Consider the following 18927-nt stretch of genomic DNA (forward strand, 5'->3'; position numbering starts at 1 on the left):
GCGGGCAAAAGTTTAGAGCACCCCTGTTTAAAAACGTATTTATTTAACATTATTGCAACACAATTTTTTATGGGCAATTGTGAGATTGTGTAGTTGTAGAGGGTAGCCATACAAGCATTTTAAGAGTTCTTGGGACTTGTTAGCTTTTTTTCTTGTGGAGTTATGACAATTTTATGTTTCTTTACATTTCTACATTTTTAATGCGATTCCGATTTTTCAAGAGATTAAAATGTGTGTCTTAATGTTCGTTTATTGGTTTCAAGGTGCACCAATAAACACATTTTAATAAAAAAATATTCAAAACTTTATTAGATCAAAAATGTACAAGCCATCAATTGAAAAGGATGTTTTTTTGGGTGGAAAAAAAGTTTTTATTTACAGTTTTCGCCCACTATGTTCTTTTTTCTTCTCTTTCCCATTTTGCAAGAATCTGGAAATGCAGAAATAATAGTTAGTGTGAAAGAATGTGGTCTGCTTCTCTGAAAGACATCCAACAAGAAGTCGGAGCCAGCTGCTCTACATACACTATTGGGCGGCGACTTCGAAGCCAGGGGATGAAATCAGCAGTTGCAGTTTCCAAACCATTGCCGACTGTTGCAAATCGTCGAGCACGTTACCAATGGTGTAAAGAAAGGCTGAATTGGACAGTAGAGAAATGGGGGACGGTCATGTTTTCCGATGAGTCATCATTTCAACTCTTCTCCAACCGTCCTCAGAGAGTTCGTCGGCAGAGCTATGAAAAATATAGTCCAGCATGTCTTGTCCCCAAGGTGCAAAAAGGGGGTGGCTCTGTAATGGTATGGGGATGCATGAGTGCAAAAGGCACAGGAGAATTGTGCTTCGTGGAAGGGACAGTTAATTCTCAAAAATACATACACATTTTGGAAAACTACATGCTTCCATCAAAGAAGAACCTTTTTGGACGGCGGAAGATCTGGCTGTTTCAACAAGACAATGCCCCTTATCACAAGTCCAGATATTGTATGTCCTGGTTTTCGGAGAAGAATATACCGCTGTTGCCCTGGCCTGCTAGATCTCCGGACTTGAATGTAATAGAAAATGCCTGGAATGAAATGGAAAGGATCCTGCAAAGTAAGAACATGCCAAGCCTACAAAACCTCAAACTGGAACTGGCAGCTGCATGGAGACAACTTGGAGAATCAGATTATTGTGAAAGACTTGTGCAATCAATGCCTAACAGGGTGCGAGAGTGTTACGAAGCCAAAGGTGGTGCAACCAATTACTAAAGTGACCTGTGTTTTGTAAAATGTGAGCTAGATCTTTAGTTTTTTAATAAATACGTGTGTTTTTTCAGCCCTGAATTCATTGTTTTTTGTGTCTGGCTTGTATATTTCGCGAAATATGCTAATTTTAGTATTTTTTCTATATAAATTCATGTGTCAGTCCTCTAAAAACCCATGTGTCCATATCTAGAAAAATTTTTTGTCGATGAAATAGTTGAGGATATATTAAAAATTGCGAAATTTCAAAAAACATAAAAATAAACATATTTCCTAAACAAAAGCTAGCAATAAGTTCAAAATTGCATCTAAGTCATAATTTTAGTAGTATTTGATAAATATAGAAGCAATAATTAACTCCAGAAAAATCTGTTGAAGTAGCAACAAATTATTCAATTTTAAAAGTGGATGCTCTAAACTTTTGCCCGCTACTGTACATCGTATGTTCTCCCCTCCTAAACAGCAAAAAAACTCCTCCTCCCATTTCTCATGAAATAATCGTTTTCTAATGCGTACACACTACTTTGATAATGCCATTATGCCACCATTGATATTGCTTTATGAAACTGATATAGAACCTGCCCACGCCTTGGAGCTACGTGAGGGAGGAACGGGGACTGTGAAGATGATGTCACTCAGAGCGATAAGCTCTGTGAAGGTCAGTGAGACATTATTTCTCAAGTGAGGCATGATGCCCATCCATGACCTAGACGAAGGATTGCCCTATTAAAATTCTATAGGACCTAGAATGCCTAAATGAATCATAAACTCGTAAATAAAAAGGAATTAAGAATGTTAAATTTGAAACTGAAAGGTGAACTAACCAGAAAAATATCTCGACTGAGGCTGATTGACCAAATTAAAAATAATACTGCAACTCGTGGTCTCCAATAGGAGAAGATTTCACTTCATCATTTCATTCAGTGTTCTGCCAAAGGGCAGGTCTTCACTCCAAACCCACCTTTCTTCAATTTTTCCTATTTTCTGTCTTCCTCTTTGTCTCCTCATATGATCCATATATCTTAATGTCGTCTATAATCTGATATCTTCTCCCGTTCACCATTCCTTCCAGTGCATCCTTCAGTAGGCAGTTTCTTCTCAGCCAGTGACCCAACCAATTCCTTTTCCTCTTCCTTATCAGTTTCAGAATCATTCTTTCTTCATCCATTCTTTCCAACACAGCTTCATTTCTTATTCTGTCTGTCCATTTCACACGTTCCATTCTTCTCCATGTCCACATTTTAAATGCTTCTATTCGCTTCTCTTCACTTCGTCGTAATGTCCATGTTTCTGCTTATATAATGCTACACTCCACACAAAGCACTTTACTAGTCTCTTCCTTAGTTCTTTCTCCAGAGGTCCGCAGAAGATGCTCCTTTCTCTATTAAAAGCTTCCTTTGCTATTGCTATCCTCCTTTTGACTTCCTGGCAGCAGCTCATGTTACTGCTTGTAGTACACCCCAAGTATTTGAAGCTGTCCACTTGCTCTGTTTTTCTTCCTATGACCATGGTCTTCGTCTTGTTTGCATTTACCTTCATCCCATACTGCTCACAGCTGTCATTTAGCATATCCCTTAGTATCATCTCCTCTTCTGCTAACAACACCATATCATCAGCAAATCTTAAGCATTTTATTCTTCTACCTCCTGCTATCACTCCTCCCATGTTCTGAAAACAGTTCTTTACTAAATCCTCCAAGTAGATGTTGAACAGGGTAGGTGATAAATGGGCACCCTTGACGTACTCCTCTCCCTATTTCACTTCCACTTGACATTTCTTCTCCTATCCTGACTTTGACTCATTTCATATAAAGATTACTGAATAGTTTTCTGTCTTTCCAATTCACACCTATTTCCTTTAGGATCCCCATCAGTTTATTCCAATGCACTCTGTCAAACGCCTTTTCTAGGTCCACAAATACTACACACACTTCTTTATTCTTCTCTAGGTATCTTTCACCGATTGTTCGTAGAAGTCCAATTGCATCTGTCGTACCTTTCCCTTCCTGAAGTCAAACTGCTCTTCTTCCAACTGTTCTTCCACCTTCTGGGAGAAGATATTAAGTACAAACGCATGGAGACATATGGAGGCAGATCTCTTATGAAGAGGTCAACAATGAGATGATGACGAAAGTCAGTCCCTAAAATTCTGTGTAATGCAAATCAATTTAAAAACGCAAATCACAGAATTCACAAAATCAATGGCTTCTCAACTGAATATGACCATACTATACACCTTTCTGATTACAACATTTAATCCTCACACTCGTTTCTTTGTAAGCTGTATTCTCAGGGTAAAATATACATAACTGCCACTTTGCAGAACTTTAAAAGTTAGGTGTTCCTAAGTTTAATGGTGAAATAGCGTCCACAACCATTTCCAGCACTGTAGCAAGAGATGAGATTGCTCTGAAGGTAGATATCACAACTATCATCTCATAACAAATATATATATATAAAACAAATAATGCTTTCAAAAATCTGGGTTTTATTGTTAGAAATTCAAACACTTGCTGAATTTAATTTAATGTCTGTTGGAAGTCGTAGATTACTTGCTGAGCAACTTTTATTGTATAAAATATTCAATGGTCTACTGGATAACAGCGAAATATTATCACAGATCCAGATTAACGCTAGAACATCACATTTAAGAAATCGTCAATTGTTATATTATAAAAAACCAAACACTTCATCACATAAAAATTCACCAGTGTTAAAAATGTGTTCAAATTTCAATGAAATATGTAAAACATGGGATCTAGATTTCTGCATTTCTTACATGGAATACAAACATTTTCTTATTAATATTATTTTATATAATATTATATTTGTTACTCTGTAATTTACCAATTACAGCTACATTTTACATTTTTGGCTATGATATCTATAGTTAACTATTTTTCATTTATTTTATTTTGTATTTTTCATTTATATCTATATCTGTGTCTTTTATTTAGGTAGTATCTATTTGTCTGTTCTTTTTTTTTCCTTTTCTCATTTTCCATTTCAATTTGTATCTACACTTGTAACCTGCATTTGTATCTGCTTCATCTCTTTTTTCATGTTATATGCAATTCTATGTTTTTATAAGCAAATAAGTGTACTGTCTATTGTAATTGGGGCTTTGCTCTGTTAAATAAATAAATAAATAAATAAATAAGTAAATAAATAAATAAATACATAAATAAATAAATAAATAAATAAATAAATAAATAAATAAATAAATAAATAAATACTAAAGAAATACATAAATAAATACGTAAATAAATAAATAAATACTAAAGAAATGCATAAATAAATAAATAAATAAATAAATAAATACTAAAGAAATGCATAAATAAATAAATAAATAAATACATAAATAAATATATAAATAAATAAGTTGTTTTCTAATGCCATGCGTTTGAAAAAGTCATTTGACCTCTTGCACTCCAATATTTTTCAAAGATATTATCATGACCAGCCAATGAAGCACAGATTTTGAGATGTTCTGAATCCATTCCTTGGTTTGAGTTGGACAATGGGCAATAAATAAATAAGTAAATAAATACATAAATAAATAAGTAAATAAGTAAATAAATGCATAAATAAATAAATACTAAAGAAATACATAAATACATAAATACATAAATAAATAAATAAATACATAAATATATATATATACATAAATAAATAAGTAAATAAATACATAAATAAATACATCAATACATAAATAAATGAGTAAGTAAATAAATAAATACTACATAAATAAATAAATAAATAAATACTAAAGAAATACATAAATAAATAAATAAATAAGTAAATAAATACATAAATAAATACATAAATAAATACTAAAGAAATTCATAAATAAATACATAAATAAATAAATAAGTAAATAAATACGTAAATAAATATATAAATAAATAAATAAATACTAAATAAATACATAAATAAATACATAAACAAATAAATAAGTATATAAGTAAAAAATAAATAAATAAATAAATAAATAAGTAAATAAATACATAAATAAATATATAAATAAATAAATACTAAAGAAATACATAAATAAATAAATAAATAAATAAGTATATAAGTAAGTAAGTAAGTAAATAAATAAATAAATACCAACTACATACCTCGCATCTGCATGTTTGGCCCATGACTCCCTCAGTTCACTACGGGGTGCATCTCGCCTGTCAGGCTCCCTTGGTGAGGACTTGCCTGAAGTTCGTTTGTTATCCAGGCTGCTGTCTCGTCCTCTGCCACCACCGACACTGCTGCGTGACTTCGCAGGCGAGACCCTGCGCATAAAGAAAAGCAGCTCTAACATTTCCAGTAGAAAAGCAGCTCTAACATTTCCAGTAGAAAAGCAGCTCTCACATTTCCAGTAGAAAAGCAGCTCTAACATTTCCAGTAGAAAAGCAGCTCTAACATTTCCAGTCACTTTTGAAAAACAATTACTGTCAAGGAAAAACTTTCTCATAACAGACCTTACAATGTTTCGCAATAATTCAGTCCCTTCACCATGCTGATGATCACTTCATGCGATTGCATCTGTTTATTGATCTGGAAAGTGGAATTGCATCTTTGTCGGTCATACTTTTTACGCGGAACTATTTTACCTCCGGAGACGTATTCCACACTATGTTCATCCTCCTCCAGTCTTGACACTAAATTGCTAGCTATTGATGCTGCTCTTCAGTGTGGTACTCAAATTTCTGAAAAATCTATTTGCATACTTACCGACTCCAAGGGGGCTATATTTAATATAATTAAATACGTACCAAACCTATATGCACATAGAATTATTCCAATTCAGAAACAACTGAGTAAACTAAAAGAACTCCAAAAGGAAATAACATTTCAATGGATACCTAGTCATTGTGGTATACCTGGAAACGAGAAAGTCGATAATATTGCAAAACAGGCAACATATTTGCAACCAAGACCTCTTCAAGTGATATCTCTATCCACTGCTTTTGCTTCAGTAAAGTCTCATTTTACAAACCTATGGATCAACAATTGGCTCTCTTCTGACAAAGGAAAAATTTTAGTCTGTACAAAAGAAACCAAATGACCTGGAAATGTACAAAAACTTGCCCAGACATGTTCAGACATTTTTAACAAGAGCCAGAACAGGTCACATTGTCACTCAATTGTACCTACACCGATTTCACATTACCGATAATCCTACTTGTCTGTGGTGTAATAATCATGATGAAGATCTGGAACACATTCTTCTATACTGACCATCCATAAACCACAAAAGAAGTAAATTAAAATCGTCAGTACCAGTTGCAGAAGACACAGCCTGCAGTATATATTGACTACATCCCAACTCTGGCTACTAGCAACAGGCATCTATAATGAACACCGATCAAAATACCCCTCATTTCTCGTGAAAAACAACAACTGAATAGACTACAGTGGACTATAGTGGACTTTATGTTGTCAGCTGGATACATTAAGAAGATTGATTGATTTAATGCTTCACTCACACATAACAAAGGTTTAACAAACCAAGCAGAAATTTTTCTTAACAATAAAGGAACAATCCAGGTATTTCATATGTGCCCCACTGCACTTTTAATTTTCAATGATAAGCAGAAACAATTCTGTAAGGCTATAATTATTAATTTCTCTAAGTCAACATTTTTTTGTAGATTCTCATTAATTCATTTCATTTGCCACTTCAACCAGCATAATGCAAAAATCATAATAAAGAAAACAGTTTGACGATTTGTAAAGAAAATAGTTTGATGATTCGTGTAGTTGAGTGCCACCGGTTGCTTTTGATTTGACATAAAGATACAATGATTTCTTACCAAGAACTATTGCACTAAAACTATTAGATCCTTGATCAATTTACTCATAGATATTGAATGTGAACAAAATCCGTCTGATAGTAACACTACATGTACAGTGGCTCACAAAACTTTTGTCCGATATACTGTACAGTTTTTCTCGTTCTTAAGTTGGTATCTGTATTCATTCTACTGGGTGTTCAGTTCAAAGTGTGCCATGGCTCGCTGTATGCCGTCTTGTGGCTAGCTGATGAGCCTAGAGAATTCAATCTTCCTACACTTCTGCAGAGGTGTATAACCTATGAGGCAGAGAAGTTGCCTAGCAAGTACGGCGTTCATTCTGAAGAGTACGTACCGATACGTACGGTAACGCCGGTAGTGGCAGGAATGTGAACTGTTTGGAAATACGTACTGTCGGGATATGGGGAGAGGGTTAAGACGATTACTTACATATTTGTTGACATTAACTTAGACGGTCAACATGGACACGGAGCATTTGATTTGTGTTGTGGAATGTTGCCGTACGCAACCGATGATAACAAATACCCTGCGTACGACTTGCCGGGGCAAAACACAGTTCGAAAGAGGTTATGGTAGCACACAGACCGTACAGACCGCCATCTGTTGCTAAGACGTTTTCAAGTTATACCGTACATGTTCTCAAGTTCAGATTGAAGAACGCCTTAAATAATAGGCAACTTCTCTAACATATAAGCTGAAACTCGCTTCAAATCGGTGACCCAACAACAGTGACGTCATGACACACTTTGAAATGAACACCCAGTAGAACAGTAGCATAGGCGGCAGGTAGTCTCCCCGCAGGTAACAAACCACCCCTCCTCACAACAGAAAGGTTGAACCAAGCTACTTAGTAAACTTAAAGAGAATATGTTTACTTAGTAGTCTACTGATATAGATAAATTTAATAAACACGGCATTTCGTAGCTCCTCCTCACGCCGCGGTTCTTTGCGTTATAATGCGCCTATAGCTTGTTTTCCTTTGGCTGCTGTCATGGTAATAACCCTACGTTAATAAAATTACATTTATTAAAGGTGTCACCAACAATCAATAGATTAATATTCTAAAAAATCGGGTAAATAATTTTATTAAGACAAATTTTTATGGGTATGTGTATAATTTAAAATTTGATTGTCAATATTATATCTCATAGGATAGAGCAGTTTAATTTATATTTTGAACGCATAAAAAAAGGTTTGCATATTACTCTCATATAGTACAGTGAAACCTGCCTTTGCGGTCACTTCATTTAAACGGCCACCTGACCAAAAGGCCAATTTTCTCTGGAACCAATTGCATTTTCCATAAGATCAATACAAATTCTCTCTTTATTTAGCGGCCACCTCTTGCACCGGCCAGCGGCCGGGATCTATTTGGATTGGAACCTGACTATAACAGTCACTGTCCAACAAAAAATATTTTCACAGATACTGTCTGACCTATTTTTTCAGTGGTTAGAGGACAGGAAGCAACGTCACGAGGACAATAGCTAAGTGTACAACAGTACACCCTCCATATCTTGGGGTTAGTTGGTTACTGTTTTATGACTCTTTTGTCACTTTCCACTCCAACCCTGCACAGCTTTAAATTCTTACTCGTTTTTAAAGGTTTGAAACACGGACATTTTTCTATCGAAAATGTCACAGTATGTTTTAGGTCAGTAGTTCACCATTCGAATTTTTTTTTTTCTCCACTTTCTATCTTTCTCTATTTGGGCCAGCTTTTACGAATTTTTCTTCTTTTCATTCAGTTGATTCAGAGGAATTGTGAAGTTAGTTTGAGAGAGAAATCATATCTAACAATAAATCTAGCGTGGTGTGAAGTTTAGAGGCAAGACGAAAAATGATTGAAGAAAGTGAGAAGGGAACATGTGCGAGAAAAATTGCAGAAATATTCAAATGTGGAAGGACACAAATAAACGGTATAATTAAGAATAAAGATGAAATATTAAAAGAATGAGAGAAAAATATGCGTGGTGGCCAAAAAAAGGAAGAGACAATCTGTGTTTAGTAATGTTAATGATTTCATTTACGAATGGCTCAAGTGTGCGAGGGCGAAGAAATTGCCAGTAAGCGGGTATATAATTCAAGAGAAAGCTCTTGAAATTACCAAAGAACTCAATGTAAGCAATTTTTTGCTAGTAATGGGTGGATAGAGCGGACATCACACGTCCAGCCCCTTGATCAAAGTATTATCCATTAATTTAAACTGAGGTACCGTAAGCGAGTTTTGAAAAGGCTAGTTCCAAGAATGGAAGAGGCTGACATTAATATGCACGATTGTTGTACGCGCACAATACTAAAAAGTGAATTAAATTCAGAACTTTAATGCTGATTCATAAAAACCGCAACCTTAATCAAGCGGCCACCTGATAAAACGGCCATTTTACAAGGTAACTTCAGATGGCCGCTTTAGACAGGTTTCACTGTATAATGAAACGAAAATATGGAAGTAACGAACTAAAAAATAAGCAAAGCATATAGAAATAGCAAATGTCTGTGCTTTCAACACCAAACATGATATCGGAATTGTATCTGTTACAATAAAGACAGGCCTTCTCTTCCCCTGGTAGAGGGGAAGAGAAGGCCTGATGGCCTTATATCTACCAGGTTAAATAAATAAATAAAATAAATGGAGGAATTGTCCTGTTGAAAAAATATAATTATATCAGGTTGCAACGTGTGCATGCTAGGTAACATACGTATTTTCCAGTATGTGGATATATTGCTGGGAAGTCAAATTCTCTTCAATTTTACACAGAATTCTTCCTCATAGCCTGGAAATCCATCCCCAAACAGGGACAGAAATACGTCCACTGCGTTGTGTTGATGTTACATATTCTGGTTGGAACCTTGTGGACCCAATAGGACGAAATACCTGAATAGGCCCATGACTGGTGTTTGAAAAAAATCTTTTAATCTGAAAATATTACATTTTCCCATGGATATTCATAATATTCTTGTCAAAATGCGATGTGATCTATTCTATGTTTATGATCCAACATGGTACTTATACGTGCAGGGAAGATGAACAATCTTTCTGAAATATTATATAATACTCAAGAGAAATAAACATGTTTTAAACATTTCGGTGCAAAATGGACTCAATGTTTTTTTTCTGTCGGTTACATATACCGTTATTGCTCTAAAAGTTTGTCTTTGGTTCGATTAGCTAGGTATAAACCTCCCAACTCAGAGTTCAAATACCTCCCTTCCCAGGACATGTGGAGTGGGGTATGTTGACATATTGCCAACATAATATCTCACAAAGTTCACTTCCACATTATTTCATAGGACAAAAGTTTTGCGAGCCAGTGTACAGCAATCTATTGACCTCTTACCTGTAGCCTTTATCCTTGGAAGTTCCCGAGTCTGGAGAATCCTTCTTCCTCAGGTCCTTCGGGGGCCGGGAATCCCTGCGTGGAGAGTGTGAGAAGCGGTCCTTGCCCTTTGCCTTGGGCGACCTGCTTCTCCCACGATCACGGTCCTTCTCTCTGTCCCGGTCCTTGTCTCGCTCCCTGTCCTTGTCCTTCTCTTTCTCGCGCTCTCTCTCCTTTTCTCTCTCCCTCTCCTTCTCCCTCTCTTTCTCCTTCTCTCTTTCCCTCTCCCGCTCCTTCTCTTTATCGCGTTCCCTCTCTCTCTCTCGCTCCCTGTCCTTGTCCTTGTCCCTGTCTCTGTCCCTATCCCTCTCCCTGTCCCTATCTCGGTCCCTCACTGCTGGTCGTGGAGACACACTCCTGTTGTGCTTGTCTTTCCTGTCCAGGGACAGGGATCGGTTTGGTCTTGGAGACTGATGCTTTGCACCTACAGAACAGGAAAACATTGTTATTATTATTATTTTTTTTTTATTAATTTGTCCTACAGAATAATCTCTAAAATAATGTTGACAATTAATATTTGAGGAGAAAAATTCGCTCTGGCGCTGGGGATCGAACCCGGGTCCTTGGTTCTACGTACCAAGCACTCTGACCACTGAGCTACACCGAATTCAATCCACAGCACCGGACCAAATCTTCTAATCTTCTCTCTTCAAATATTAATTGTCAACATTACAGAGATTATTCTGTAGGACAAATTAATAAAAAGAAAAAAAAAAAAACCATAATATTCTCATAGCCAGCAGTGCATAATAACTGTGGAATCCCGGCCAACAAGTCACTCAGCTGAGTGCGCTCCTAGTATAATGGCAGTTGACATTGGACATATACGTCAACATATATGTCTAACTTGGAGTCAGGCCACGAAGGGAAACATTGAAGGAGGAAGATTCGGTCCGCTGCTGTGGATTGAATTCGGTGTAGCTCAGTGGTTAGAGTGCTTGGTACGTAGAACAAAGGACCCGGGTTCGATCCCCGGTGCCGGAGCGAATTTTTCTCCTCAAATATTAAGGAAAATATTGGTAACGCATTCATGTTTTCACTAAACTCTCAACAACTTTAGCAGAAACAAATAGAGGACTTTGTGAATATACCTTGAATTGCCTCAATGAACACCTCTATCAAATGGACTTTCAACATCTAATCTATGCACTACCTGTGAAGACAATGCCATCATGAATAAAAATCACCTTCTGGTCTGCCAAACAGATGATGGACTTTGCAAGCCTCTACTGGGATGCAAGAAGATAAAAGGCATAGGCAAATCTCCAGCCATTGGTAACAACAATAGTGAAATCACTTCCATGCTAAGAAATAGAAATATAGTCCGGGTCAGCTTACTTCATACCCTAAGGGTGAAACCTAACCATTTTTCCCCCATTACTACATATGCTAGTGGATTGTGGTGATTTTCTAGTTTGCAGGTTGAATTTTCTTTTGCCAACTTCGTTTCGGATTTCGATACTGACAAATACTACAAATGGTAGTGATTTTGTAACTGGTATGTTGGCAGCTGAGACAAATATCGATACTATTTGTCGGTACTGGAGTTCCATGAAATTGAAATTGTACTAAATTTATGAGCCTGTTACTGGAAACTAGTGAAATTTGAACATACTAATAATTAATTAATATCAGTATTAATATTAATACATAATAGTTATTTTATGTGTTGCGTTGTGGTTATAATTCAAGACTACAGTCAGGTAAATTTCCGGAGTTAATACTAATAATTTCATGTGGTCAAACAAATACATTTTTAGGTTAAGTCTCGTAAGTCAATTGTTTAGTAAAACCAATGAATTTCGTATTGCCAGGCAAAATGCTTGACATGTTGATCCCTTTCTCGCATAGTTTGCCTACGAAAATATGTTACAAATTATTGAATTATTTAGAATAATATTCCAACGGTAAGTAAATAAGTCATTTAATACGAAGGATCGTGTGTCTTCTGGTAACAGTTTGCAACACTGACAAGACGGCAATATTTGCTGTTTAGGAACTGTTCTTATGTGACCTTCACTATAATTATAGTCGCAACGCTGTTATTTCTGGCGTGACTCCTCCTCTTTGCTTACGTCTTAGGAAGTGAAGCCCTATAAAGTCTAGGTAGTTAGTATCGTTCGCCATTTTTGTTCTTTCGTTGCCGAGCTACCAGATGAGGAATGTATCTGCCTCACCATTAAACATTATCATGTCGTAGCTCCTATGATAATAAATCAAACGCACTGTAATTCAGAAAATAACTTAGCGGCAGATAATGTCTTCGTGTGCTTTCTGCAAACACCAAAGAAGAGCCAAAATGGCGGGCGATTATATTAAGTATTTATCGAGCCTTAAGAAATGAATAACATCTTCCTCAGCGAATCACAAGACGCACACGTTTAAATGTAGCCAACCTGCAACGCGATTGGCTGCCGGAAATTAGAGCGACGGGACTATAGCAGAGTAAATGTACTGATCAATTTTCCAATCACATCACAGCAACTGTCTTATTTCGTTTCTGTACGTGCATTCATGGGATTTTTGTAAATAAATTTGTTTCAGGTTATGAGACGTACATATTTCAATTTTATAGTACCTTCAAATGCCTACTTTGATGAGTAGTAACTCTAAGAACCTAAATATTTCAGAGTAAAACCTGTTCCGATTATTTGTATTATTATTTTATTTTATTTTTTTTAATTGGGTTATTTTACGACGCTATATCAACATCTAGGTTATTTAGCGTCTGAATGATATGAAGGTGATAATGCCGGTGAAATGAATTGGGGGTCCAACACCGAAAGTTACTCAGCATTTGCTCGTATTGGGTTGAGGAAAAACCCCGGAAAAAACCTCAACCAGGTAACTTGCCCCGACTGGGATTCGAACCCGGGCCACATGGTTTTGCAGCCAGACACGCTGACTATTACTCCACAGGTGTGGACATTATCATTTTATCATCACTATTTCCATTACAATCATAAATTTATTTCAATAAAGAGAAATGGCCACAAATTTCTAGAAGCCAAATGAAGTAGTAAATCCTTAAGTCAGCCGATAAATAAAACAATAAAAAAACCACAAGTCAGCATCACGTGATGAGCAAGTGTATACCTTTAGCAACAACTGACATTAAGGTATATATACAGACGTGGACAAATTATTAGCAAAATTGAAGATTTTTAGTATATATTTTTACAAAATATGATTCTTCAATTTTGACTACATTTGATATTTTTGCGTATTTCCAAATTATTAGCAAAATTGAACATTTATATTGTATAGTTTTAGAAAATTTAACTCTTCAGTTTGGAATACATTTGATATTTTTGCATATTTACAAATTATTAGCAAAACTAAAGGTTTTTATTATATATTTTTACAAAATTCGATTCTTCAATTTGGAATACAGTTGACATTTTGGATATTTCCAAATTATTAGCAAAACTGAAGATTTTTATTTTATAGTTTTACAAAATTTGTCTCTTCAATTTAGACTGTAGTTGACATTTTTTCTAATTTACAAAGTATTAACAAAATTGAAGATTTTTATTATATATTTTTACAATATTTAACTCTTTAATTTAAACTACAGTTGACATTTTTGCATATTTCTGTCTACTGTAATGATAGAAACATGCAAAATTGTCAACTGTAGTCTAAATTGAAAAATCAAATTTTGTAAACAGAATGATCATAAAAATCGTCAATTTTGTTAATAATTTGTCCACGTCTGTAGATTCTAGAAATTCAGATTTCTTCAAAATTTCGGTAAATAATGTTTTTGTCCGCCGAGTTAGCTCTGTGGTAGTGTGTCTGTCCCCAGACTAGTCGACCCGGATTCGATCCCCGGCGGGGTAGCTCAGGACTAGGAGAGATGGCAGTGCGTAACTTCTAATCACTAGACTGTGCACCAATATGCCTGGGTTAAATATTAAATCCCAAATCTCTTCGCAATGAAATTAAGAGAAGACACTGTTGATAGTGATTTGTCTGTCGGATGGGGACGTTAAGCCTGGTGGCCCCCTTGGTGCTATTCGACAGGAGTAGGCTACGTACCAGCACAGGGTTTTCTCTTCTCCCTTCACCATCATTATCATCATCTTTCAATTCTACTAGAAAATCATGCTAAATCACTTTACAGATAAAGAAAATTACTTTCTACCCACAATTTAAAAATTCGCGGATTTCGCATATGCAACATTTTCAGGTCCCTGTGAAACTTGGACTCTCACTTTGAGAGAGGAACAGAGGTTAAGGGTTCTTAGGAAAATATTTGGGACTAAGAGGGATGAAGTTACAGGAGAATGGAGAAAGTTACACAACACACTGTATTCTTCACCTGACGTAATTAGGAACATTAAATCCAGACGTTTGAGATGGGCAGGACATGTAGCACGTATGGGCGAATCCAGAAATGCATATAGAGTGTTAGTTGGAAGGCTGGAGGGCAAAAGACCTCTAGGGAGGCCGAGACGTAGATGGGAAGATAATATTAAAATGGATTTGAGGGAGGTGGGATATGATGATAGAGACTGGATTAATCTTGCTCAGGATAGGGACCAATGGCGGGCTTATGTGAGGGCGGCAATGAACCTTCGGGTTCCTTAAAAGCCAGTAAGTAAGTAAGTAAGTATGAATAACCGTTCTGTCTAGTCTCATTTGGTCTGAATCTTTCTCCTAAATTAATTAATGCGACATAAAATGAAAGTGAAAATGAATAGCCCAATTAAAGTAACGAAGTGTCTGGAACCTTCACAATAAATGCTGGAAATGTTCTCCACCAGCATCCAGACACTTCTGTGCTGTGCAAATCAAGCTTTCAGGTATAACTCCCTGTAAATTTATTTTTATTTTATTGGGTTATTTTACGATGCTTTATTAACATCTAGGTTATTTAGCGTCTGAATGAGATGAAGGTGATAATGCCGGTGAAATGAGTCCGGGGTCCAGCACCGAAAGTTACCCAGCATTTGCTCGAATTGGGTTGAGGGAAAACCCCAGAAAAAACCTCAACCAGGTAACTTGCCCCGACCAGGATTCGAACCCGGGCCACATGGTTTCGCGGCCAGACACGCTGACAGTTACTCCACAGGTGTGGACCTTCCTGTAAAGTTGATTTGAATAATTTCGAGGAAAAAATTGTTCCAGGGCTGGGCATCAAACCCGGGATCTGGTTCTGTGCTGGTTACTCGTGCCTGACTCTGTACCTGATTCGATGAGCCTCACAATATATCAACCAAAAGGATTGCAGTTGTTTACCTGGCTGTTTGGTGCTCAGTGAAGACCTGGCGGCTGCGGCAGGCTTGCTCTTGTTTCCACTCGAGTGTGGAGGCGTCTGTGACCGTCGGCGATGACCACTACTGCTGCGGCCTGCAGGCGTTAGCGACCTCCTCCTAGCAGGCGGCTGCCCAGGCTTTGACACGGGTGGCGGGGCCTTCCTGTTCTGAGGGGAAGGCTCTCGCCGTTTCGTCGAGGACGAGCGCTGGTCATCCCCTCTGCGAGCCAAAGGAGCCTTTTTACCAGCAGGAGGGGAGCAGCCACTCTTGACGGAGGACTTCCCACTCCTGGACAAGTCAGACACAAGTGTTGTAGTCTCTCGCTAGTGTTAGACAATGAGATGTCAGACGCTTCCTGGACATTTTTCCTGATATTTAAATTTCTAAAACTTTATTTTCCTAAAACAAAGTTTCTAACAGTTTTATTTCCTAAAAACATAAATCCTAACAAACATATTCCTAATTCTTTCTAAAAATGTTTCCTAAAGATTTCACTTCCTAAATATTTTTAATTGATTAACTAGCGGACTTACTCGTGTTAATTATGTAAGTTTGTGCGGCTTACAGCTGTTTCAGTGCTTCATCACACCATCCTCAGAGCCTATTAGATCTCGGCGTCATCTCGAACTTCTCTGCCTGTTATGTGGGTGCGTTTGATTGTTGAAAGGTGTTGAAAAGTGAAGTCAAATAGTGTGTGTGTACTGAAATTGATCTGTGTGTTGAGAATTTGATCGGGGTGTGTTTTAGTGTGTTTGTATATTTCGTACTGTTCAGTGTGTGTTCCAACAAGACCTGGCACCATGCCATACGTCTCGAAAAACTACAGAATTCTTCAACAAGAAGAATATTCAGGTACTCCCCTGGCCAGGCAACTCACCCAACATCAACCCCATTGAGAACTTGTGGTCAACTTGCAAAAGAAGAATGCAAAAAATGGATTGTTCTACAAAGGAGAAGATGATTTCTGCCCTCATTGGTGTATGGTTTCGCGATGAAGAAATGAAGAATATTTGTGGGAAATTAGTGGAATCCATGCCAAATCGTCTCAGAGCTGTTATTAGGAACAAGGGAGGCCACATAGATTACTGAGGTATATCTTAGATCCTTTTTTTATCCCGTTTGAGTGTTTTTGCATAAGTAATTACGTTGTTCGCATTAATTTGCACACTACTGCAACTTTGAAGATTGGGACAATTATAGTTCAGTATTAAAAGAAAAATAAAAATTAATTATAAGTAAACTAATTGGAATATCAAAGTGAAATGTTATGTTTTATTTAACGACGCTCGCAACTGCAGACGTTATATCAGCGTTGCCGGATGTGCCGGAATTCTGTCCCGCAGGAGTTCTTTTACATGCCAGTAAATCTACTGACATGAGCCTGTCGCATTTAAGCACACTTAAATGCCATCGACCTGGCACGGGATCGAACCCGCAACCTTGGGCATAGAAGGCCAGCGCTATACCAACTTGCCAACCAGGTCGACAATATCAAAGTGAAAATTGGTATATTGAATGTCCACATTCTAAGAAATATGTGGTAAAAGTTTTAGATTAATTGGTGTAAAAATGTAGATGTTAGAAATCTCCCAGATCCATAACCTTAAGAAAATTTGTGTGCCATAAAAATTAAATATTAGGGATACAAGTTTAGGAAAAAATAATAGGAATAATATTTAATGGAAAAAAAAAATCATTATTTTAAGGAAAATGTCTGGGAATTATATTAGATACTGATAGACGGATTACACCCAAACGCACTTCAACTGCCGAGATTAAGAATAAACCTTCCCATCATCCCTCAACTACACAGTGTGTCCAGCCACATAACAGTACATTGTTCCTGAACTGTTATTAACTTGGTGGAATCGTAATGACGACGAAGACATGCTACATACCTGCTGGACTTCTTCTTGGAGACTCGATCTGTCTCCGAGGTGGAGGAGCTAGAATCACGCTTGAGCTTCTTCCCCTTCGTCTTCCTCCTCCTGGAGTCGGCCGACGTGGAGCTTGACGTGGAGCTGGAGTCATCGCTGCTGGAGCTCGACTCCGTGGAGCTGCTTGAAGAGGCGGACGTGGATGACGAGCTGCTGATGCCCTGCGAACACAACTCGTCACATCACTAAAATCATGCATGTCAACAAAAGAATAATGTTTTTGTTTTCTTTTAGAGCACGTTTTAATCATTTGGAATAATTAATTCCACTCTTAGTTAATCATTATGTGACTAAGTTCTGATGTATTTGGTATTACAATATTGTGGTTTCTAATGTTAACTTATTTCATGGTGTACTTTTTTATTTCTAATTGGTTATTTAACAGTACCAAAAATTAAATATGTTGTTTTCTAATGCCAGACGTTTGACAATAAAGTCATTTGACCTCTTGCACTCCAATATTTTTCAAAGATATTATCATGGTCAGCCACTGAAGCACAGATTTTGAGGTGTTCCGAATCCATTTCTTGGTTTGAGTTGCACAATGGGCAGCTAGGGGACTGATATATTCCAATTCTATGCAGGTGTTTGGCCAAACAATCATGGCCTGTTGCCAATCTAAATGCAGCTACAGACGATTTTCGTGGTAAATCGGGAATCAACTGTGGATTATGATGCAGAGAGTTCCATTTTTTTCCCTTGACATTGTGTTATCAAATTTTATTTGTTGAAGTATAAGTATGTAGATTTAATAAATCTCTTCACAGAGTAATACGTAGATTTAGTAACAGGTCTGTAAGTAGCAGTGCTGCCCTTCTTTGCTAAAGCATCCGCTTCTCATTTCCCAGGATTCCACAATGGGACGGTATCCATTGGAATACAATTCTTTTATTGAGTGATATTAATTGAGAGAGCATTTTAGTTATTTCTGCTGTTTGAGATGAAGGTGTGTGTTTAGAGACGATTGACAGAATAGCTGCTTTGGAGTCTGACAATATAACTGCATTCCTAAATTTATTGATGTGTGATAGAAGATTCCTGAGACTTTCACTTATTGCAATGATTTCTCCATCAAAACTTGTTGTTCCATATCCAAGAGATCTATAAAGTGAGAAGAGACAGCACGTAACACCTGCACCAGCACCTTGTTCTCTTGAGATCAAGGATGTGTCGGTGTATAAATGAAGCCAGTTTTGTGGAGGGTACCTAATATTAATTGTCTCTAAAGACAATTGCTTTATTATTTCAGTGTTTACTTCTGATTTCAATATTTCTTCTGTTAAATTTAGATTATATTCTATA

General features: G+C 36.8%; 1 protein-coding gene across 5 annotated transcripts in view; it reads right to left on the minus strand.

Moving 5' to 3' along the window:
• The window catches only part of LOC138704413 (zinc finger CCCH domain-containing protein 13-like), a 124607-nt gene that overhangs the window by 77089 nt on the left and 28591 nt on the right, over positions 1 to 18927 (minus strand). For all 5 annotated transcript variants that reach the window (XR_011333343.1, XM_069832264.1, XM_069832261.1 and 2 more), the window contains 4 exons: positions 17587 to 17786; positions 15672 to 15976; positions 10389 to 10851; positions 5362 to 5526 (listed from right to left, as the gene is read on the minus strand). Coding sequence is in view for 4 of the 5 variants with exons in the window: in XM_069832264.1 (XP_069688365.1) it covers positions 5362 to 5526; positions 10389 to 10851; positions 15672 to 15976; positions 17587 to 17786 (1133 nt within the window). In the remaining variant the exon portion in view is untranslated. The remainder of the gene's footprint in view (positions 1 to 5361; positions 5527 to 10388; positions 10852 to 15671; positions 15977 to 17586; positions 17787 to 18927) is intronic.

The sequence above is a fragment of the Periplaneta americana genome, chromosome 8 (genome assembly GCF_040183065.1).
Source record: "Periplaneta americana isolate PAMFEO1 chromosome 8, P.americana_PAMFEO1_priV1, whole genome shotgun sequence".
NCBI lineage: Eukaryota > Metazoa > Arthropoda > Insecta > Blattodea > Blattidae > Periplaneta > Periplaneta americana.